This window comes from Ranitomeya variabilis, chromosome 1, assembly GCF_051348905.1.
Source record: "Ranitomeya variabilis isolate aRanVar5 chromosome 1, aRanVar5.hap1, whole genome shotgun sequence".
NCBI classification, from domain to species: Eukaryota; Metazoa; Chordata; class Amphibia; order Anura; family Dendrobatidae; genus Ranitomeya; species Ranitomeya variabilis.
Window position 1 is genome coordinate 274,420,488 of NC_135232.1, and position 18,535 is coordinate 274,439,022.

Sequence of the window (18,535 nt, forward strand, 5' to 3'; positions counted from 1 at the left end):
CCTCCATAGCGAAAGACAGGTATTTTGGAGAAGTTATAAAACGCTTTATTTTGGGAATACATGCACCAAAAACTAAAAGAGCCACCTTGTTAGAATGCAGCATTACTGCTGCACAAGGTGGCTCTTTTAGTTTATAACGGCTGGCGGGGGTGACAGTGGTCCTTTAAAGTCCGAGTCCTCATTGGTCTTCCTCCTCTTGTGATCCAAAATTTGAGGATAGCATGATCGCTGCCTCCTAAATTCCCAGCCATCTTTTACTTCCTTAACTATTTCCTCCCTGTTGGAAAGAATTAAGTCTAAAATTGTAGATCCTCTTGTTCTTTCTTCTACCTTTTGAAAGATAAAGTTGTCAGCAAGAGAAGATAAGAATTTTCTGGACTTATTACTTTTGCTCGAGAGATATTTCCAACAAATATCTGGAGTGTTAAAATCTCCCATGATCACTATGTTGTACTTTTTGTGAACAGAATCCTCTGTTGTAAATATAGTTCATCTATAACTTCAGTTTGTTCAGATGGCCTATAGTAAACACCTACAATGGTGTCCTTTCTGTTCTTCTCCCCTTGTATTCTTACCCAAACAGTTTCGACAGAGCTACCATTCTCTGAAGCTTGGATCTCTGTGGAGATATACGTTTTCCTAACATATTATGCAACATCTCATCCTGTCTTGTTAATCCTGTTACTAATAAATAAGTTGAAGCGTTAAAGCTTTGTATTCCAATCATGTGTATTATTCCCCCAAGTTTCAGTGATTCCTATGACATCATATCTCTTCCTGTGTTATTTAGATGAAAATATAACTTTTAATAGATATGTTAAAAAGTGCAAGTTGCAAAGACAAAAGATAAATATCCTAAAAGTGCAAGGTGCTAGGACAAAAAAACACAAACATGGTGGAGTGCACACCAAAAAAAAGAGTAATCTATAAATGATTACTAGAGAACCTTGGTCCATATAAGCCTAAACATTAGCAGTTGTTGGCATCCTATTAGTTGACAACCAACATTGATAGTACACAATTACACTACTCGATGAGTACAAAAAAAAAGCCAAGCTTTGTGCAAACTCCACAATCATGCATTAATCTAGGACCGTAATATAGCAGGTTTTATAGACCGTATGACAACGATAGCTTATTAACATCCAACCAAAACCCCTGCCCGGTTATGAATATATGCACAAGAAAGGAGATGGGTATCCAGCTCCGGAGATAAAATCAAAAAGTCTTTATTTGATAGTGTTAAAATATACCGGTAGCTGCTGGACATAGATGCCCGTAAATTACCGGAGGAAGAGTGCCTGAAACAACTGAACGCATTTCGAACACGTCTAGTGTTCTTAGTCCTCAGTAAGTTTGTGAGCAGTCAGGCTGAAAAATAAAGAAACCCTCAGCAGGTGAGAGTAATGAAACAACACAGACATAGGTGCAATGCAAAGAATGCAAAAGAGAATAAGAGAATACAAAAAAGCACAAAAAATGTGTATAACACTGAATAAATGTACAAAAATATACAACAAAGCGACAATATAAATACTGCAACATGATTTCCTTCTTAAAGGTACTCTGATATTTAGTAAGTACCGTATATCCAGTAAGCCTCTCTGTCACGTAGTTTTTTTTCTCTATCTCAACCACGCAAGTTTCTATAAATCTGTTCTATTGCAAATACATTGAAGTATGTGAACTGTCTGTCATGGGTAGTAATAAAATGACTGGATGCATTAGAAACGTTGCGATTGTGGGTTGGGTGATGTCATATAGGTGTTCTCTAATTCTTTCTTTTAATTTCCTGATAGTAGACCCTACATATAACAATCTACATATTGAACATTCGATTATGTATATTACATGATCTGAATTACAATTTAAATAACTATTAATTAAAAAAAAAAATTTGATTTTTGGAACAAGAAAAAGTTGAGGGTTTTTTTTTTTTTACAACGTAGACAACTTTTACAAGGATACTGACCACATCTTAAAAAAAAAAAACCAGTAGTGGACAACCAATTCGAAGGATTTTTCGTTTTCATGGGGTTATATAGACTGGGAGACAAAAAATGTCCTAATGTAGCAGCACGTCTGGACACAATCTTAATACCATTTTTTAAAACAGAATCCATAACATCGTTATCTCTCGGAATATTTAAATTGCAATGTACTATTTTTGAGATTGATTTAAAATGTGTACTATTTGTTAATACCAAAACAGGTTGATCTGAGAAAGTATTTTTAGTATTTTGATTTTTTTCGGACTGTTGTAGAATGAGAAGCTACTGCAATAAGTTCCCCTCTTGTTTTGGCATCTGCTATATTAACCCCTTAATCCCATATGACGTACTATCCCGTCAAGGTGACCTGGGACTTAATTCCCAGTTACGGGATAGTACGTCATAGCCGATCGGCCGCGCTCACGGGGGGAGCGCGGCCGGGTGTCAGCTGACTATCGCAGCTGACATCCGGCACTATGTGCCAGGAGCGGTCACGGACCGCCCCCGGCACATTAACCCCCGGCACACTGCGATCAAACATGATCGCAGTGTTCCGGCGGTATAGGGAAGCATCGCGCAGGGAGGGGGCTCCCTGCGGGCTTCCCTGAGACCCCCGGAGCAACGCGATGTCATCGCGTTGCTGCGAGGGTCTCTTACCTCCTATCCCTGCAGGCCCCGGATCCAAAATGGCCGCGGGGCTGCATCCGGGTCCTGCAGGGATTACTTCCGGGTCCGGAGCAGGCGCTGGTAAGCCTGCAGCAATGAAAGCAAGATCGCCGATCTGACAGAGTGCTGTGCAAACTGTCAGATCAGCGATCTGTGATGTCCCCCCCCCCTGGGCAAAGTAAAAAAGTTAAACAAATTTTCCACATGTGTAAAAAAAAAAAAAAAAAAAAAATCCTAAATAATAATATAAAAAACCCCAAACAATAAATGTACACATATTTAGTATCGCCGCGTCCGTAACGACCCAACCTATAAAACTGTCCCACTAGTTAACCCCTTCAGTGAACACCGTAAGAAAAAAAAAAAAACGAGCCAAAAAACAACGCTTTATTATCATACCGCCGAACAAAAAGTGGAATAACACGCGATCAAAAAGACGGATATAAATAACCATGGTACCGCTGAAAACGTCATCTTGTCCCGCAAAAAACGAGCTGCCATACAGCATCATAAGCAAAAAAATTAAAAATTTATAGTCCTCAGAATAAAGTGATGCCAAAATAATTATTTTTTTTCTATAAAATAGCTTTTATCATATAAAAGTGCCAAAACATTAAAAAAATGATATAAATGAGATATCGCTGTAATCGTACTGACCCGACGAATAAAACTGCTTTATCAATTTTACCAAACGTGGAACGGTATAAACGCCTCCCCCAAAAGAAATTCATGAATAGCTGGTTTTTGGTCATTCTGCCTCACAAAAATCAGAATAAAAAGCGATCAAAAAATGTCATGTGCCCGAAAATGTTACCAATAAAAACGTCAACTCGTCAAGCAAAAAACAAAACCTCACTTGACTCTGTGGACCAAAATATGGAAAAATTATAGGTCTCAAAATGTGGAGACGCAAAAACTTTTTTGCAATAAAAAGCGTCTTTTAGTGTGTGACAGCTGCCAATCATAAAAATCCGATATAAAAAAAACGCTATAAAAGTAAATCAAACCCCCCTTCATCACCCCCCTTAGTTAGGGAAAAATAATAAAATAAAAAAAAATGTATTTATTTCCATTTTCCCATTAGGATTAGGGCTAGGGTTTGGGCTAGGGTTTGGGCTAGGGTTGGGGCTAGGGTTAGGGTTAGGGTTGGAGCTAAAGTTAGGGTTAGGGTTGGGGCTAAAGTTAGGGTTAGGGTTGGGGCTAAAGTTAGGGTTAGGGTTTGGATTACATTTACGGTGGGGATTAGGGTTGGGTGTGTCAGGGTTAGGGGTGTGGTTAGGGTTACCGTTGGGATTAGGGTTAGGGGTGTGTTTGGAATTAGGGTTTCAGGTAGAATTGGGGAGTTTGCACTGTTCAGGCACATCAGGGGCTCTCCAAACGCGACATGGCGTCCGATCTCAATTCCAGCCAATTCTGCGTTGAAAAAGTAAAACAGTGCTCCTTCCCTTCCGAGCTCTCCCGTGCGCCCAAACAGGTGTTTACCCTACCATATGGGGTATCAGCGTACTCGGGACAAATTGGACAACAACTTTTGGGGTCCAAGTTCTCTTGTTATCTTTGGGAAAATAAAAATTTGGGGGGCTAAAAATCATTTTTGTGGGAAAAAAAAGGATTTTTTATTTTCACGGCTCTGCGTTGTAAACTGTAGTGAAACACTTGGGGGTTCAAAGTTCTCACAACACATCTAGATAAGTTCCTTGGGAGGTCTAGTTTCCAATATGGGGTCACTTGTGGGGGGTTTCTACTGTTTGGGTACATCAGGGGCTCTGCAAATGCAACGTGACGCCTGCAGACCAATCCATCTAAGTCTGCATTCCAAATGACGCTCCTTCCCTTCCGAGCTCTGCCATGCGCCCAAACAGTGGTTCCCCCCCACATACGGGGTATCAGCGTACTCAGGACAAATTGGACAACAACTTTTGGGGTCCATTTTCTCCTGTTACCCTTGGTAAAATAAAACAAATTGGAGCTGAAATAAATTTTGTGTGAAAAAAAGTTAAATGTTCATTTTTATTTAAACATTCCAAAAATTCCTGTGAAACACCTGAAGGGTTAATAAACTTCTTGAATGTGGTTTTGAGCACCTTGAGGGGTGCAGTTTTTAGAATGGTGTCACACTTGGGTATTTTCATATTTCATATAGACCCCTCAAAATGACTTCAAATGAGATGTGGTCCTTAAAAAAAAAATGGTGGTGTAAAAATGAGAAATTGCTGGTCAAATTTTAACCCTTATAACTCCCTAACAAAAAAAAAAATTTGGGTTCCAAAATTGTGCTGATGTAAAGTAGACATGTGGGAAATGTTACTTATTAAGTATTTTGCGTGACATATCTCTGTGATTTAAGGGCATAAAAATTAAAAGTTGGAAAATTGCAAAATTTTCAAAATTTTCACCAAATTTCCATTTTTTTCACAAATAAACGCAAGTTATATCGAATAAATTTTACCACTATCATGAAGTACAATATGTCACGAGAAAACAGTGTCAGAATCGCCAAGATCCGTTGAAGCGTTTTAGAGTTATAACCTCATAAAGAGACAGTGGTCAGAATTGTAAAAATTGGCCCCGTCATTAACGTGCAAACCACCCTCGGGGCTTAAGGGGTTAAATGCTCGGTCTATAGTCCAATTCGGATATTGTCTATCCTGGAGGCGTTTTTTAATATTCTTTTTTTCTTTAATAAAAGCCAATTCATTGCTACAATTTCTTTTGGCTCTTAATGTTTCGCCCACAGGGATGGATTGTATATTGTGCGGTGGATGAAAACTGAGCATGAAGTATGGTATTACCTGCAATTTTTTTTGCGGTAAGTAGAGCTATCTACCTTTTGGAAAGGAACTCCTGAGAGACACAGAGATCCAACAAAATGATAGGATGTTTGTCCACTGAGTAGGTAAATTCCAGATTAAATGGATTATTGTTGATGTATTCTATAAATGAATATAAAGAAAATACAGTAAATCACCTTGCCACACTAGTAATAAATCATCTATGTACCTAAAGTACTATTTTAAATGTGTACAAAAGGGATTATCAGTGCTGAAAATGTAATGTTCCTCCCACCAAGCCATTACTAAAGGTACCTTCACATTAAGCGACGCTGCAGCGATAGCGACAACGATGCCGATCGCTGCAGCGTCGCTGTTTGATCGCTGGAGAGCTGTCACACAGACCGCTCTCCAGCGACCAACGATGCCGAGGTCCCTGGGTAACCAGGGTAAACATCGGGTTACTAAGCGCAGGGCCGCGCTTAGTAACCCGATGTTTACCCTGGTTACCAGCGTAAAATGTAAAAAAACCAAACAGCACATACTTACATTCGTGTCCCCCGGCGTCCGCTTCCAGCACTGACTGAGCGCCGGCCCTAACAGCAGAGCGGTGACGTCACCGCTGTGCTGTACTTTCACTTTCACTTTACGGCGCTCAGTCAGTGTGGGAAGCGGACGCCGGGGGACGCGAAGGTGAGTATGTACTGTTTGTTTTTTTTACATTTTACACTGGTAACCAGGGTAAACATCGGGTTACTAAGCGCGGCCCTGCGCTTAGTAACCCGATGTTTACCCTGGTTACCAGTGTAAAACATCGCTGGTATCGTTGCTTTTGGTGTCAAACACGACGATAAATGCCGGTCTGACGACCAAATAAAGTTCTGAACTTTGTTCAACGACCAGCGATATCACAGCAGGATCCTGATCGCTGCTGCGTGTCAAACTAAACGATATCGCTAGCCAGGACGCTGCAACGTCACGGATCGCTAGCGATATCGTTTAGTGTGAAGGTACCTTTAGTTAGCTACTGATGGGGAAAACTTAGCCCCCAACGAAACTCCACTGTTCTGGAGAAATAATTATTTTTTATTTAATAAAAAATTCTGTGTGAGTAGGAAGGAAAGCACCAAAATAATGTATATATGTAAATCATGATTGTCGGTACTGTATTTGTTAAATGAAATTGAACTGCGCATAAGGCAACTTTGTGTGGAATAGACGTGTACAAAGCAACTACATCGCAAGTCAACCATGTCCACTGTGGGTCCCAAATGACTTCATGAAACATTTGCAATACATCCTTTGAATTTTTCAAATAGCCAGGTACTCTCTGTACCAAAGGTTATAAAATTACATCCAGCCATTCTCCTAAATGTTCACTAAGTGATCCTATCCCCGATACTATGGGTCGCATAGGGGGCAAAAAGACATTTTTATGCGTCTTGGGCAGGGCATGTAATATTGGAATGACCGGATTTTCAATACACAAATATTCAACCTGTTTTTTAGTCAAAAAATCCTGGCAAAAACCATCGTCAATTACATTTTTACAAGCCATCAGATATTCTGTGGTAGGATCTGATTGTGACAAAAGATAAATATTATTATTCGAAAGCATTGTATTTATGGCTGCAACATAATCGGACTCTTTTAGAACCACCTCGGAAGCTTCCTTATCTGACATTTTTATAATGTCAGTATATGATTTTATTTTCAAATGGCATTAGATTCAATCTTAGAAAGGTTGTGTTTATAAGAATTAGAAGTTGTCTCCAATAAAAGATTCCGAATATCCCTTTCCACATTGTCCTGGAAGCGTTTCATAGATTCAGTTCTCGTATAAACTGGATAGAAAGAAGGGTTTTGGGTTTTAAAGATTGAGATCATATTTGTATCGTCTGGTGGTTTATTATGGGTGTCCAAATCCATGAGAATATATACACCTCAATAAATACAGCAGGTTGCATATAGGATTAGCCATGCCACCAGCCTGCTCGCCACTAATCGGACCCTTAATAAAATGATGTGTCCTCAGCGGACTGTCATATAACATACTTAAAAGGATCACAATGGACAACAAATAATTCTGAGGAGGTGTCACCTAATTAGACCATTGTATACTGCAGACACATTCTTTCTGCGGTGGACAACACTCCTGAATACAACCCTTCCCAATCTCAATGAGAGGATCAAATGCGACATGTGAACCAGGGAAATTCATATAAATAGGAGAGGTCTCACCAGATACGGAGGTAGCCAGTAAGAAGTCACTCAAGTACTCTATCCAAGTTCAATGGTGGACACTCTCCCCCCGCTTCTCCCAACGCATTTCATCATAGCTCATCAGGGGAGTACAATGGGGCCAATGCGACCATGTCGCCAGACAAGTTGCCGTCATGAACTTGGATCGTTTATAGATTCTTTTTTTTTTTTTGGTGTGCACTCCACCATGTTTGTGTTTTGTTTTTTTTTTGTCCTATCACCTTGCACTTTTAGGATATTTATCTTTTGCCTTTGCAACTTGTACTTTAGAATATAACTTTTAATAGATATATTAATCTAAATTGCTGATATTTATTATACAAGTTGGATTTAACCATCTGCTATTCTTCCTGTTAGCAGCTCCAATTCTCCTTGTTTGTTTCTCATGCTCTGTGCATTTGTATTGACACATTAAGGGTACGTTCACACAGGACTTTTTTGCTGCTTTTTTTTGCTGCTTTTTTTTATGCTAATTTAGGTGCGTTTTTTTGGTGCGTTTTTTGGGTACGTTCACACAGGACTTTTTTGCTGCAGATTTTTGCTGCTTTTTTTATGCCAATTTTCAGCTGCTAGGACACCTCACAATGGCTCTTCACACCTTACTACCAGGAACTCCCTCACAATAGATCACAATCAGGACACCTCACAATGGCTCTTCACACCTCACAATGGCTCTTCACACCTCACTACCAGGAACTCCCTCACAATAGATCACAAACAGGACACCTCACAATGGCTCTTCACACCTCACAATGGCTCACAATGGCTCTTCACACCTCACTAACCACACCCCTAAGCTCTTGGCTGTGAGATCCCTTCCTGCTGGCCATGATTTTCTGCACAAAAAACGCAGCAAATAATGCTACATGCGTTTTTTCAGCGTTTTTTCAGCGTTTTTTTCATCACCCATTCAAGTCAATGGGTGAAAAAACGCTGCAAAAACGCTGCAAAAACGCAGCAAAAACGCTGAAAGTGACATGCCCTATGTCCAAAAAAAGCAGCAAAGCAGAAAAAACTGATCAAACAAAAAACCAACGTGTGTGCATGAGATTTCTGAAATCTCATAGGCTTTACTGGTACTGTAAAAAGCAGCTGAAAATTAGCATAAAAAAAAGCAGCAAAAAAAAGCAGCAAAAAAGTCCTGTGTGAACGTACCCTAAAGGGTACGTTCACACAGGACTTTTTTGCTGCTTTTTTTTGCTGCTTTTTTTTAATGCTAATTTTCAGCTGCTTTTTACAGTACCAGTAAAGCCTATGAGATTTCAGAAATCTCATGCACACACGTTGGTTTTTTGTTTGATCAGTATTTTCTGCTTTGCTGCTTTTTTTGGACATAGGGCATGTCACTTCTTTCAGCGTTTTTGCTGCGTTTTTGCAGCGTTTTTTCACCCATTGACTTGAATGGGTGATGAAAAAAACGCTGCAAAAACGCATGTAGCATTATTTGCTGCGTTTTTTGTGCAGAAAATCATGGCCAGCAGGAAGGGGTCTCACAGCCAAGAGCTTAGGGGTGTGGTTAGTGAGGTGTGAAGAGCCATTGTGAGCCATTGTGAGGTGTGAAGAGCCATTGTGAGGTGTCCTGATTGTGATCTATTGTGAGGGAGTTCCTGGTAGTGAGGTGTGAGGAGCCATTGTGAGGTGTGAGGAGCCATTGTGAGGTGTGAAGAGCCATTGTGAGGTGTCCTAGCAGCTGAAAATTGGCATAAAAAAAAAACTGCAGCAAAAATCTGCAGCAAAAAACTGCAGCAAAAATCTGCAGCAAAAAAGTCCTGTGTGAACGTACCCAAAAAACGCACCAAATACGCACCAAAATAACGCACCTAAATTAGCATAAAAAAAAGCAGCAAAAAAAAGCAGCAAAAAAGTCCTGTGTGAACGTACCCTTAGTTTGTAGTCTGTTTTTCTTGCTCCTCTATTTTCATTGGGCTTGTTGTTTTTGTTCTTTATTTCCACCTCGAATAGCAGGGTTCTCAAAAGAATTCATTAGCTGCATATTTTTTCCTGGCCATATATTTCCCATCCCATATTGCTCTAGTTTAAAACTCCCCTGATGAGTGTAGCTTGCGTCTACCAAATATGTGTTTTTCAAGATGCAACTCCTCTCTAGCAAGTAGTCCATCATACAAGAAATTCACTCTATGGTGAAGAAACCCAAAATGTTATCACAGCACCATCGATGTAGCCAGTTGTCCAGTTGTTCACCTGTAGAATCCTATCTAATCTTCTTGATCCATGTACATCCACTGGGAGGATGGATGAGAAGACAACCTGCGCTCCCAGTTCCTTCACTTTACGGCCTAGGCCTTTAAAGTCTCTGCATATAGTTTCCATGTCCTTGCTGTGTCATTTGTTCCTATGTGTATTAGTATTTGTGGGTAGTTGTCTGTAGCACTGAAGAGTCTTGATACCCTATCAGAGACTTCTTTGATTTGGACACCTGGAAGACCGCAACCTTCTCGTGAGGTAATGTCCGGTCAGTAGATAGCGTCTTCTGTTCCTCTCAGTAGGGAATCGCACACGACCACCACTCTCCTTTTCTTCTTCACAGGTCTTCTTTTTCTTCCTTCAAGAGTCTTCTGATTTCTTACTGGGGTGTTCTTTGTGGGCAAAGCACTTTTTTTATGTATATCTTCATACTTTTCCTGCGTGAGAGCCTGGTAGCTGTCCTCCAGCGGTATGGGTGCTGACTGCATCCTCATCCTCCAGCTTTTGGTCACATGCTTCAATTTCTCTTGTTTTGCAGGTATATTGAAAGGTGCTTCCCTTCCAACATTCTGAATAGTAATTTCTACTCTGACATTATCTTCTGCAGGAACACTGAAAAGTTCTTCTCTTACAACATCCTGAAAAGATTATTCTGCTCTGTCAAGGAAATCCTTATCTTCTTTGAACATCTGTGTAGCTCTTCTCTCCTGAAGACTTTGCACCTTTTCCTCTAACAGAATCACAAGCTTGCATTTCTGGCATGTAAAGTTTGTCTTTTTTTCTTGCAAGGCTGTAAACATATAGAACATATTGCAGCATACCATATAGGTAATCTCCTTCTCCATGTTGAAGAAAACAAATTTATGTGAAATCGGCATAAATTATCTCTGTGGAGCTTCAATTCCTGGTCCATGTAGTGTCAGTGGACCACCTCTGAAACTCTGAACAATACTCCACTGACCGGTCTCCCTGCTGAAGCTGGCATAGCGTAGCCTCAGCCAAGGAGAGGAGCCGGGGTCATCGTATATATGACCCAGTGCCAGAAAAAATTCCTCTACCATCTCAAGCGACAGACTCCGACTGGAGAGAAAATGCCCATGTTTGGGGGTCACTCTGAAGGAGAGAGATTATTATCCCCACCTGTTGCTCCTTGGTTCCTGAGGAATAAGAACGTAATATGAAGTATAGCTTACAGACCTCCCTGAAAACAACAAACTTGTCAAGCCCCCCCAGAGAACCTGTCAGGCAAAACAATTTTGGGCTCGACTTTTTGGCTGCCTTGGAATCACAGTTCCCAAACTGTTAGGTTAGGTTGAGTTAGGGTGCTACAAAACAAGAGTGCGGAGATTGCACCTCCATTCTGAGTTGCTGCAGTTATAGGATCCATGATGCATCAAAAAACTATTTCAGCCAGAGTTAATGTCACAACTCTGTTGTCAGGTATCCTGGGGCCAGGGGCTCCTTCCCTGTTCGTTATGCTTGTGGCATTCCCGGATTACTTGTAATAGTGAAGACATCGGGTCCACGTACCTTGCTGAGCTCCTGAATCTGCCCTCAGTCTGTTCCATCCCTCCCCACCCAGCGAAGAGTGTAGTAGTAGTAGTATATGGCTATATACTAACCAGACTAACAAGGTAATGCGAACAGGGATAAAGGAAAATACCAATCATGCAAAAATGCGCTCTTACACAACAGAGGGAGACACCGGCTAGTGAGAGGATTTGCACACAACCATAACCAAACAGTCATAGATCAATCCACCAAATGCCTTCTCACACACCCCACCAACTCCTGAATCATGCAGCAATGAACCTAGCTCTGGCAATGCTGAGAGCCTTAAGGCAGGTAAGCTTCTAGGAGCTCTCAACTGAGCAGATTAAGCCATGCACTGCTAGAAGAAATATGAAGGTGAAGTGCTTCTAGTCAGTGCAGGAGTAGGAGAAATCAGAAGGAGCAGTCTTCTGACTCCTCTCTGTCACGTCAACCCCATGACAATGTCCTAAGAAAATAACCTCGTGATAAAATCGGGTTTGTGTTTAAATTTATCTGAACCATTTACGTTAAAATGGGTAAAAATAAGTCTTACAATTTTCACACTGAGCACTGAAGGTTTTTTTTTCCTGTTTCAGGAAATCAACATGTACATTAGCCTCAATGAACAGGGTGTGACCTTATCTTTTGTATTGTGTTGTACTGAATGATTTAATGAGCATGTGCCTCTGATGATAATGAGCCTTCTGAAAACTGTTTTTGAAAGGAAAGGATGTATGAGTCTAAAATAACCTCAGTAACCAGTCATCTGAACATCATCAATATCATATTTTACTTAAAGCGAACCTGTCACCCCCAAAATCGGTGGTGAGGTAAGCTCACTGGCATCAGGGGCTTATCTACAGCATTCTGTAATGCTGTATATAAGCCGCCGATGTTACCTGAAAGAGGAGAAAAAGACGTTAGATTATAATCACCCAGGGGCGGTCCCGCTCCGATGGGCGTCTCAGGCCCGGTACAGCGCCTCCCATCTTCATTCCATGACGTCCTCTTCTGGTCTTCATGCCGCTGCTTCGGCGCAGGCGTACTTTGTCTGCCCTCAACAGAGGGCAAAGTACTGCAGTGCGCAGGCGCCGGTACGCCTGCGCCGGAGCCATGGCGCGGAGACCAGAAAAGGACGTAATGGAATGAAGATAGGAGGCGCCGGAGCGGACCTGAGACACCCATTTGACCGGACCGCAGCGGGACCGCCCCTGGGTGAGTATATTATAACCTCTTTTTCTCTTCTTTCAGGTAACATCGGGGGCTTATCTACAGCATTACAGAATGCTGTAGATAAGCCCCTGATGACGGTGAGCTTACCTCACCATCGATTTTGGGGGTGACAGGTTCCCTTTAATTAAAAACAAATGATAATAACCAAAAAAATTAAAACAGTTATGCTTCACAAAAATTCTAATGGCAACTTCCCTTTAAGCACTATCCATTAAACCGGGATGTCCTTGGGATCTTTATTCGGGTGTAAGATAATCTTTATTTATTAATAATAATAATAATAATTAATAATGTTTATTTTTTACATAGCGCTTTACAGTTTGCACCCATTATCACTGTCCCCATTGGGGCTCACAATCTAAATTCCCTATCAATATGTCTTTGGAATGTGGGAGGAAACCGGAGAACCCAGAGGAAACCCATACAAACACGGGGAGAACATACAAACTCCTTGCAGATGTTGTCCTTGGTGGGATTTGAACCCAGGACTCCAGCGCTGCAGCCACCGTGCTGCCCAAGGGGTGCTCCCTCCCTAGAGGATTTCTTTGTCTCAGGTGCTGTCATGGGTGAGGGGAAAATAATTACCAGTTGTCACAAATCACAGGGAGGATATTTTTATCATCCCCACCGCAGACACCAATATATCATGAACCGGGGTTGTTTGGTTGACCCCATTCTTTTCTGAAGGGGATTTATCTATATCCCACTTCCCAGTTCCGGCTTGGAACTTGCAGCTCTCTGGCGTCCCCCTTACCCCCAGGTCAGACAGGGTACTGCACCTAGGATAATTAGTCGCCAGAAAGGCTGCCTTACTATGTACTGGCTAATGGGCACACTGCAGCGAGGGTGATATAACTACTCCCACTCAGGCGGGAACAACGCTGTCCGTCGCTACCAGTTTTCCCAACGGCTCAGGACACTTTCCGCTGCCACCAGCTCCTATTCCTGAATTGGTAATGGGTCAGGAGCCAACTCAATTAGTAGTGTAATTTACTTCAGAGGACATGTAAGTACGTTATAGAGAAAGAAAAATGAGACTAGTAATCTTATATATTTTACTCCAAAAGGTAGGCAGTGTTTTCAAAAGTATAAAAAGATATTATAAAAGGAGACAAGTATCGTATGTACAGACAAATACAAAATAAACAGGGATTAAAGGAAGAAAAACACAGTTCTTAAGTCATTTCAGATCATGGCAAACCATGTGGTGGGGGAGGGGCGACATCAAAATGCATCAGAGCAGCTTGCAGAGCTGCTGTTAGCTCTTTTCCTGGGCAAAGACTGACTCATAACTCAGCAGGGTTAACATATACCCTCTGGTCGTGACATTGCTGAGTGGGCTGAGTTATGAAATGCACTCCTCTTTTCTCAGAGGGACTGAAGTGTACTGAAAGCTCCTAGCCGTCGTAGCTCGGGGATGACACCACTTATAGTGACCACGGAACTACCATTCTTCCGGGCATGAGCTGGGAGTTAATATGAGCCCAAACATGAAGTGGATATGAGCCCCTTTTAAGCAGTAACCCATTTCTCCATTTCTGCTAGGCGCTACGCTTAGAAAACGCACGAGTGTGTAGCCCGATTGTTGCACATACCAAGTATATAACTTTCAGATCTATGTCACTACTTGGGGTGGAATTATTCTATCTTGAATAACTCTGTTACACAAAGGAGCACATGGTTTCATACAAAGGACTGGCTTTCTACTCACTCCTGCATTCGAGAGTGAGGGGGGACAGAGTCCCACACTGGAGTTTCACGTTACAGCTGTACTGTCAGCGGGAAGCAAGTGCTGGGAGGAAGGGGGTCGGAAAGCCCGCAGCGTGTCTGTACTCGGCTTTAGTGCACGTAGCAGATCTCAGTGTGCGTGATCATAGACAATCAAATACATCATATTCCTGACACCAGTAATTTGATTTGAAACCCATAACAGCACTCTTATTCCCATGCTTTTGGTGGTTGAGGTTTCAGTCTTTGTCTTCTTATAGTGAAGAATGACCTTAAAGGGGTTGTCCAAGCTTTCTGTATATTTTGTGTGTACCTAGGATGCAGAATGCTGACAGTATGTATAATACTCCTTATTAGCATTCTGCATGGTGTCCTAGGTATCACACTTAGGCTAAGTTCACATTTGCGTTTGGGGGCTCTGCGGAGGGCTGCATACGTCCTCCGTTAAGCCCCGCATACTTCTGCATGCGTCCTGCGTACCTATCTTTAACATTGGGTACGCAGGACATGCGGATGCGTTATTTTGACGCGCCTGCCGACCTCACGGGAATGCAACAAGTTGCGTTTTGTGCGGACGGCGAGCGCATCAAAACGATACATCCGCATGTCCTCCGTACCCAGTGATAAAGATAGGTACGCAGGACGCATGCAGAAGTAGGCAGGGCTTAACGAAGGACTTACACAGCCCTCCACAGAGCCCCCGAACGCAAATGTGAACCCAGCCTTAGTCATGCGAGCAGCTGTCTCCTGATTCCGGAGGAGCTGCTCACTCCCTGAATACAGTTTTCCTGTCTGGGGGTGGTTAGGACTGGTTAGGACCAGTCTGCCAATGTCTGCCAGACCCTCCCCCTCTGGCATCCTCTTCCAGCCTCCGTATGCAAAACACAGTGCCAGGCAGCAGGGGATAACTCAGCTGATTGGGGATCCAGGAGGGAAAAGGCTTCTACATAGATGAAATAATAAAGACATACCACAATGGAAAAAACTACCTTTGATCTCTCCCACATGCTAGTAGTCATGTGTTTGCAACAAGAGATCATACTGTATATCTCAGTCAAGGACACTCCACCAATGTATTGCATAAACTAAAGGGAAGACACGGAGTACACGTCCCATTAAAAAAATATAAATATACGTTTATTGATTGATTTCAAGACAAAAAAACAACAAATACATATCTTAATAGTAATTAATTATTGTACACATATTGTGAACAGCAGGGGATCCTAAGGAAAACACTGATACATGCGATGGTGGCCCCTATGAAACTCTGCTAGTTTTTCCATTATAAAGATGGGGTACCGAATACCGTTCGGCAAGTACCATGCACAGACCAGTTTAATAGCTCTTACCCATTGAGCAGATACACAGGGGACACCACCGGAGCCCCAAAGCGCGTTTCGCGTTGGCTTCGTCAGGGGGCCCCCTGAAGAAGCCAATGCGAAACGCGCGTTGGGGCTCCGGTGGTGTCACCCATTGAGCAGATACACAGGGGACACCACCGGAGCCCCAACGCGCGTTTCGCGTTGGCTTCGTCAGGGGGCCCCCTGAAGAAGCCAATGCGAAACGCGCGTTGGGGCTCCGGTGGTGTCACCCATTGAGCAGATACACAGGGGACACCACCGGAGCCCCAACGCGCGTTTCGCGTTGGCTTCTTCAGGGGGCCCCCCTGACGAAGCCAATGCGAAACGCGCGTTGGGGCTCCGGTGGTGTCCCCTGTGTATCTGCTCAATGGGTAAGAGCTATTAAACTGGTCTGTGCATGGTACTTGCCGAACGGTATTCGGTACCCCATTGTGGGATATATGTAGACTGACTGTTAGGAACCGTTTTTTTGGTTGCTCTTTTTGCCGTGACATGCATTTTTTGCACTTTATAATGGAAAAACTAGCAGAGTTTCATAGGGGCCACCATCGCATGTATCAGTGTTTTCCTTAGGATCCCCTGCTGTTCACAATATGTGTACAATAATTAATTACTATTAAGATATGTATTTGTTGTTTTTTTGTCTTGAAATCAATCAATAAACGTATATTTATATTTTTTTAATGGGACGTGTGCTCCGTGTCTTCCCTTTAGTTTATGTTCTACATAGATGAGTATACTGTGCTGTGTGCATCCATTCGTCATCATCCATCCCTCTATCCATCCATCCCTCTACCCATCCATCCCTCTATCCATCCCTCCCTCCATCCATCCCTCTACCCATCCATCCCTCCCTCCATCCATCCCTCTACCCATCCATCCCTCTACCCATCCATCCCTCCCTCCATCCATCTCTCCTACCCCTCTACCCTCTGTAACTCTGCTCACAATTGGACATATCACAGTGAAAACAAAGACCTGTGGTCAGGCCCATTGACTAGATTATAATGGGTCTGTTTTCTAGCTGTGAATCACGGACATCTGAATGAGGCCTTGGGGCGCTGTTCTGTTTGCCTTGTGCTGGGTTTGATGACTTGTGTCTCCTCCATGGATCTTTATGTGATAACATATGGCATATGGGTTTATTTATTCCACACGTATTACTGCAGATGATTCAATATCATTTTAATGTTTATCTCCTTTTTAGTGTATCATGTATTTGAAAGTGTTGCTAAAAAATATGATGTCATGAACGACTCGATGAGCTTGGGCATTCATCGGCTGTGGAAGGACTGGCTGGTACGTTATATGAACCCTACTCCTGGGATTCAGTTATTGGATGTAGCAGGAGGAACAGGTAATGGACTTGTGTTATGGTATAGTCAACTTTTTCTTAACGTGTACCCACAGCTTCACAAAGAAGTTATCATAGTGTAGGATTCTTCATTGTATTTTTTTTTTTTTTTAAATCCCTGTGTTAGCGATTTCTGCTGATATCGCACACTACCGATTGCCCAAAGTCTGTGCTGGGGCTACACTAAGCTGTGCAACATCCTGCTTTTCACTCTTGGATACTGTCTTCAGTGAGCGCTGTAAAATCCTATGACGCTCAGTCCCACAATGAAGACGGTAGCCTAGTAGCAGGAGAAGAATGCTATTTAGTGTGCCCTCCCAACACAGAGTTCAGGTGGTGTGTAATACAGGCTATCAATGAAAATTGCTAATAGTGATTTTGTAAAATGATACCGGAATTATCATGTCTTATATTATTATATTAGAGTCTATCATTATTGTCATTTTCTTGTGATACTGGAGATGTGCTTTAATATTAAATATTACATATTAAAATTTGTGTAAAAAGACTTTAAGCATTTGGCATTTCTCTGACAGGTGAATGGTAGTACACGTCCATATTTAACCCCTTCCCGACATGCGCCGTACTAGTACTGCGCTGCCGGCACTGCATTACTGACAGCCGCAGTACTAGTACGGCGCCCCGATCACCGCGGTCTCACGCTGAGCGCCGCGGTGATCGGGTGCGGGTGTCAGCTGTATATGACAGCTGACACCCCGCAGCAATGCCCACGATCGGCGCTGTCGCCGATCGCGGGCATTTAACCCCTCTGATGCCGCTGTCAATAGTGACAGCGGCATAGAGGGGGATCGCGCAGGGACGGGGGCTCCCTGCGCTCTCCCACCGGAGCAGCGCGATGAGATCGCGCTGCTCCGGTGACCTGGAAGGAGTCCCCGGATCCAAGATGGCCGCGGGACTCCTTCCGGGTCATAAGATGACCCTGCTTGCCGGCGTCTGCTGAGAATCCTCATAGCAGGCGCCGGCAAGCCCCTGCAATGTGCCTGGCACATCGGTGATCAGACAGAGTGCTATGCACACGGTCTGATCACCGATCTGTGATGTCCCCTCCTGGGACAAAGTAAAAAAGTAAAAAAAAAATTTTTCCACATGTGTAAAAAAAATAAAAAAAAAAATTCCTAAATAAAGAAAAAAAAAATAAATATATTCCCATAAATACATTTCTTTATCTAAATAAAAAAAACACCACACAATAAAAGTACACATATTTAGTATCGCCGCGTCCGTAACAACCCCACCTATAAAACTATATCACTAGTTAACCCCTTCAGTGAACACCGTAAAAAAAAAAAAAAAAAAAAACGAGGCAAAAAACAACGCTTTATTCTCATACCGCCAAACAAAAAGTGGAATAACACGCGATCAAAAAGACGGATATAAATAACCATGGTACCGCTGAAAACGTCATCT

General features: G+C 42.5%; 1 protein-coding gene across 1 annotated transcript in view; it reads left to right on the forward strand.

Moving 5' to 3' along the window:
- Positions 1 to 18,535, forward strand: part of COQ5 (coenzyme Q5, methyltransferase) — a 60,200-nt gene that overhangs the window by 6,540 nt on the left and 35,125 nt on the right. The window contains exon 2 of the mRNA XM_077294617.1: positions 16,961 to 17,110. Within this exon, the coding sequence (XP_077150732.1) occupies positions 16,961 to 17,110 (150 nt within the window). The remainder of the gene's footprint in view (positions 1 to 16,960; positions 17,111 to 18,535) is intronic.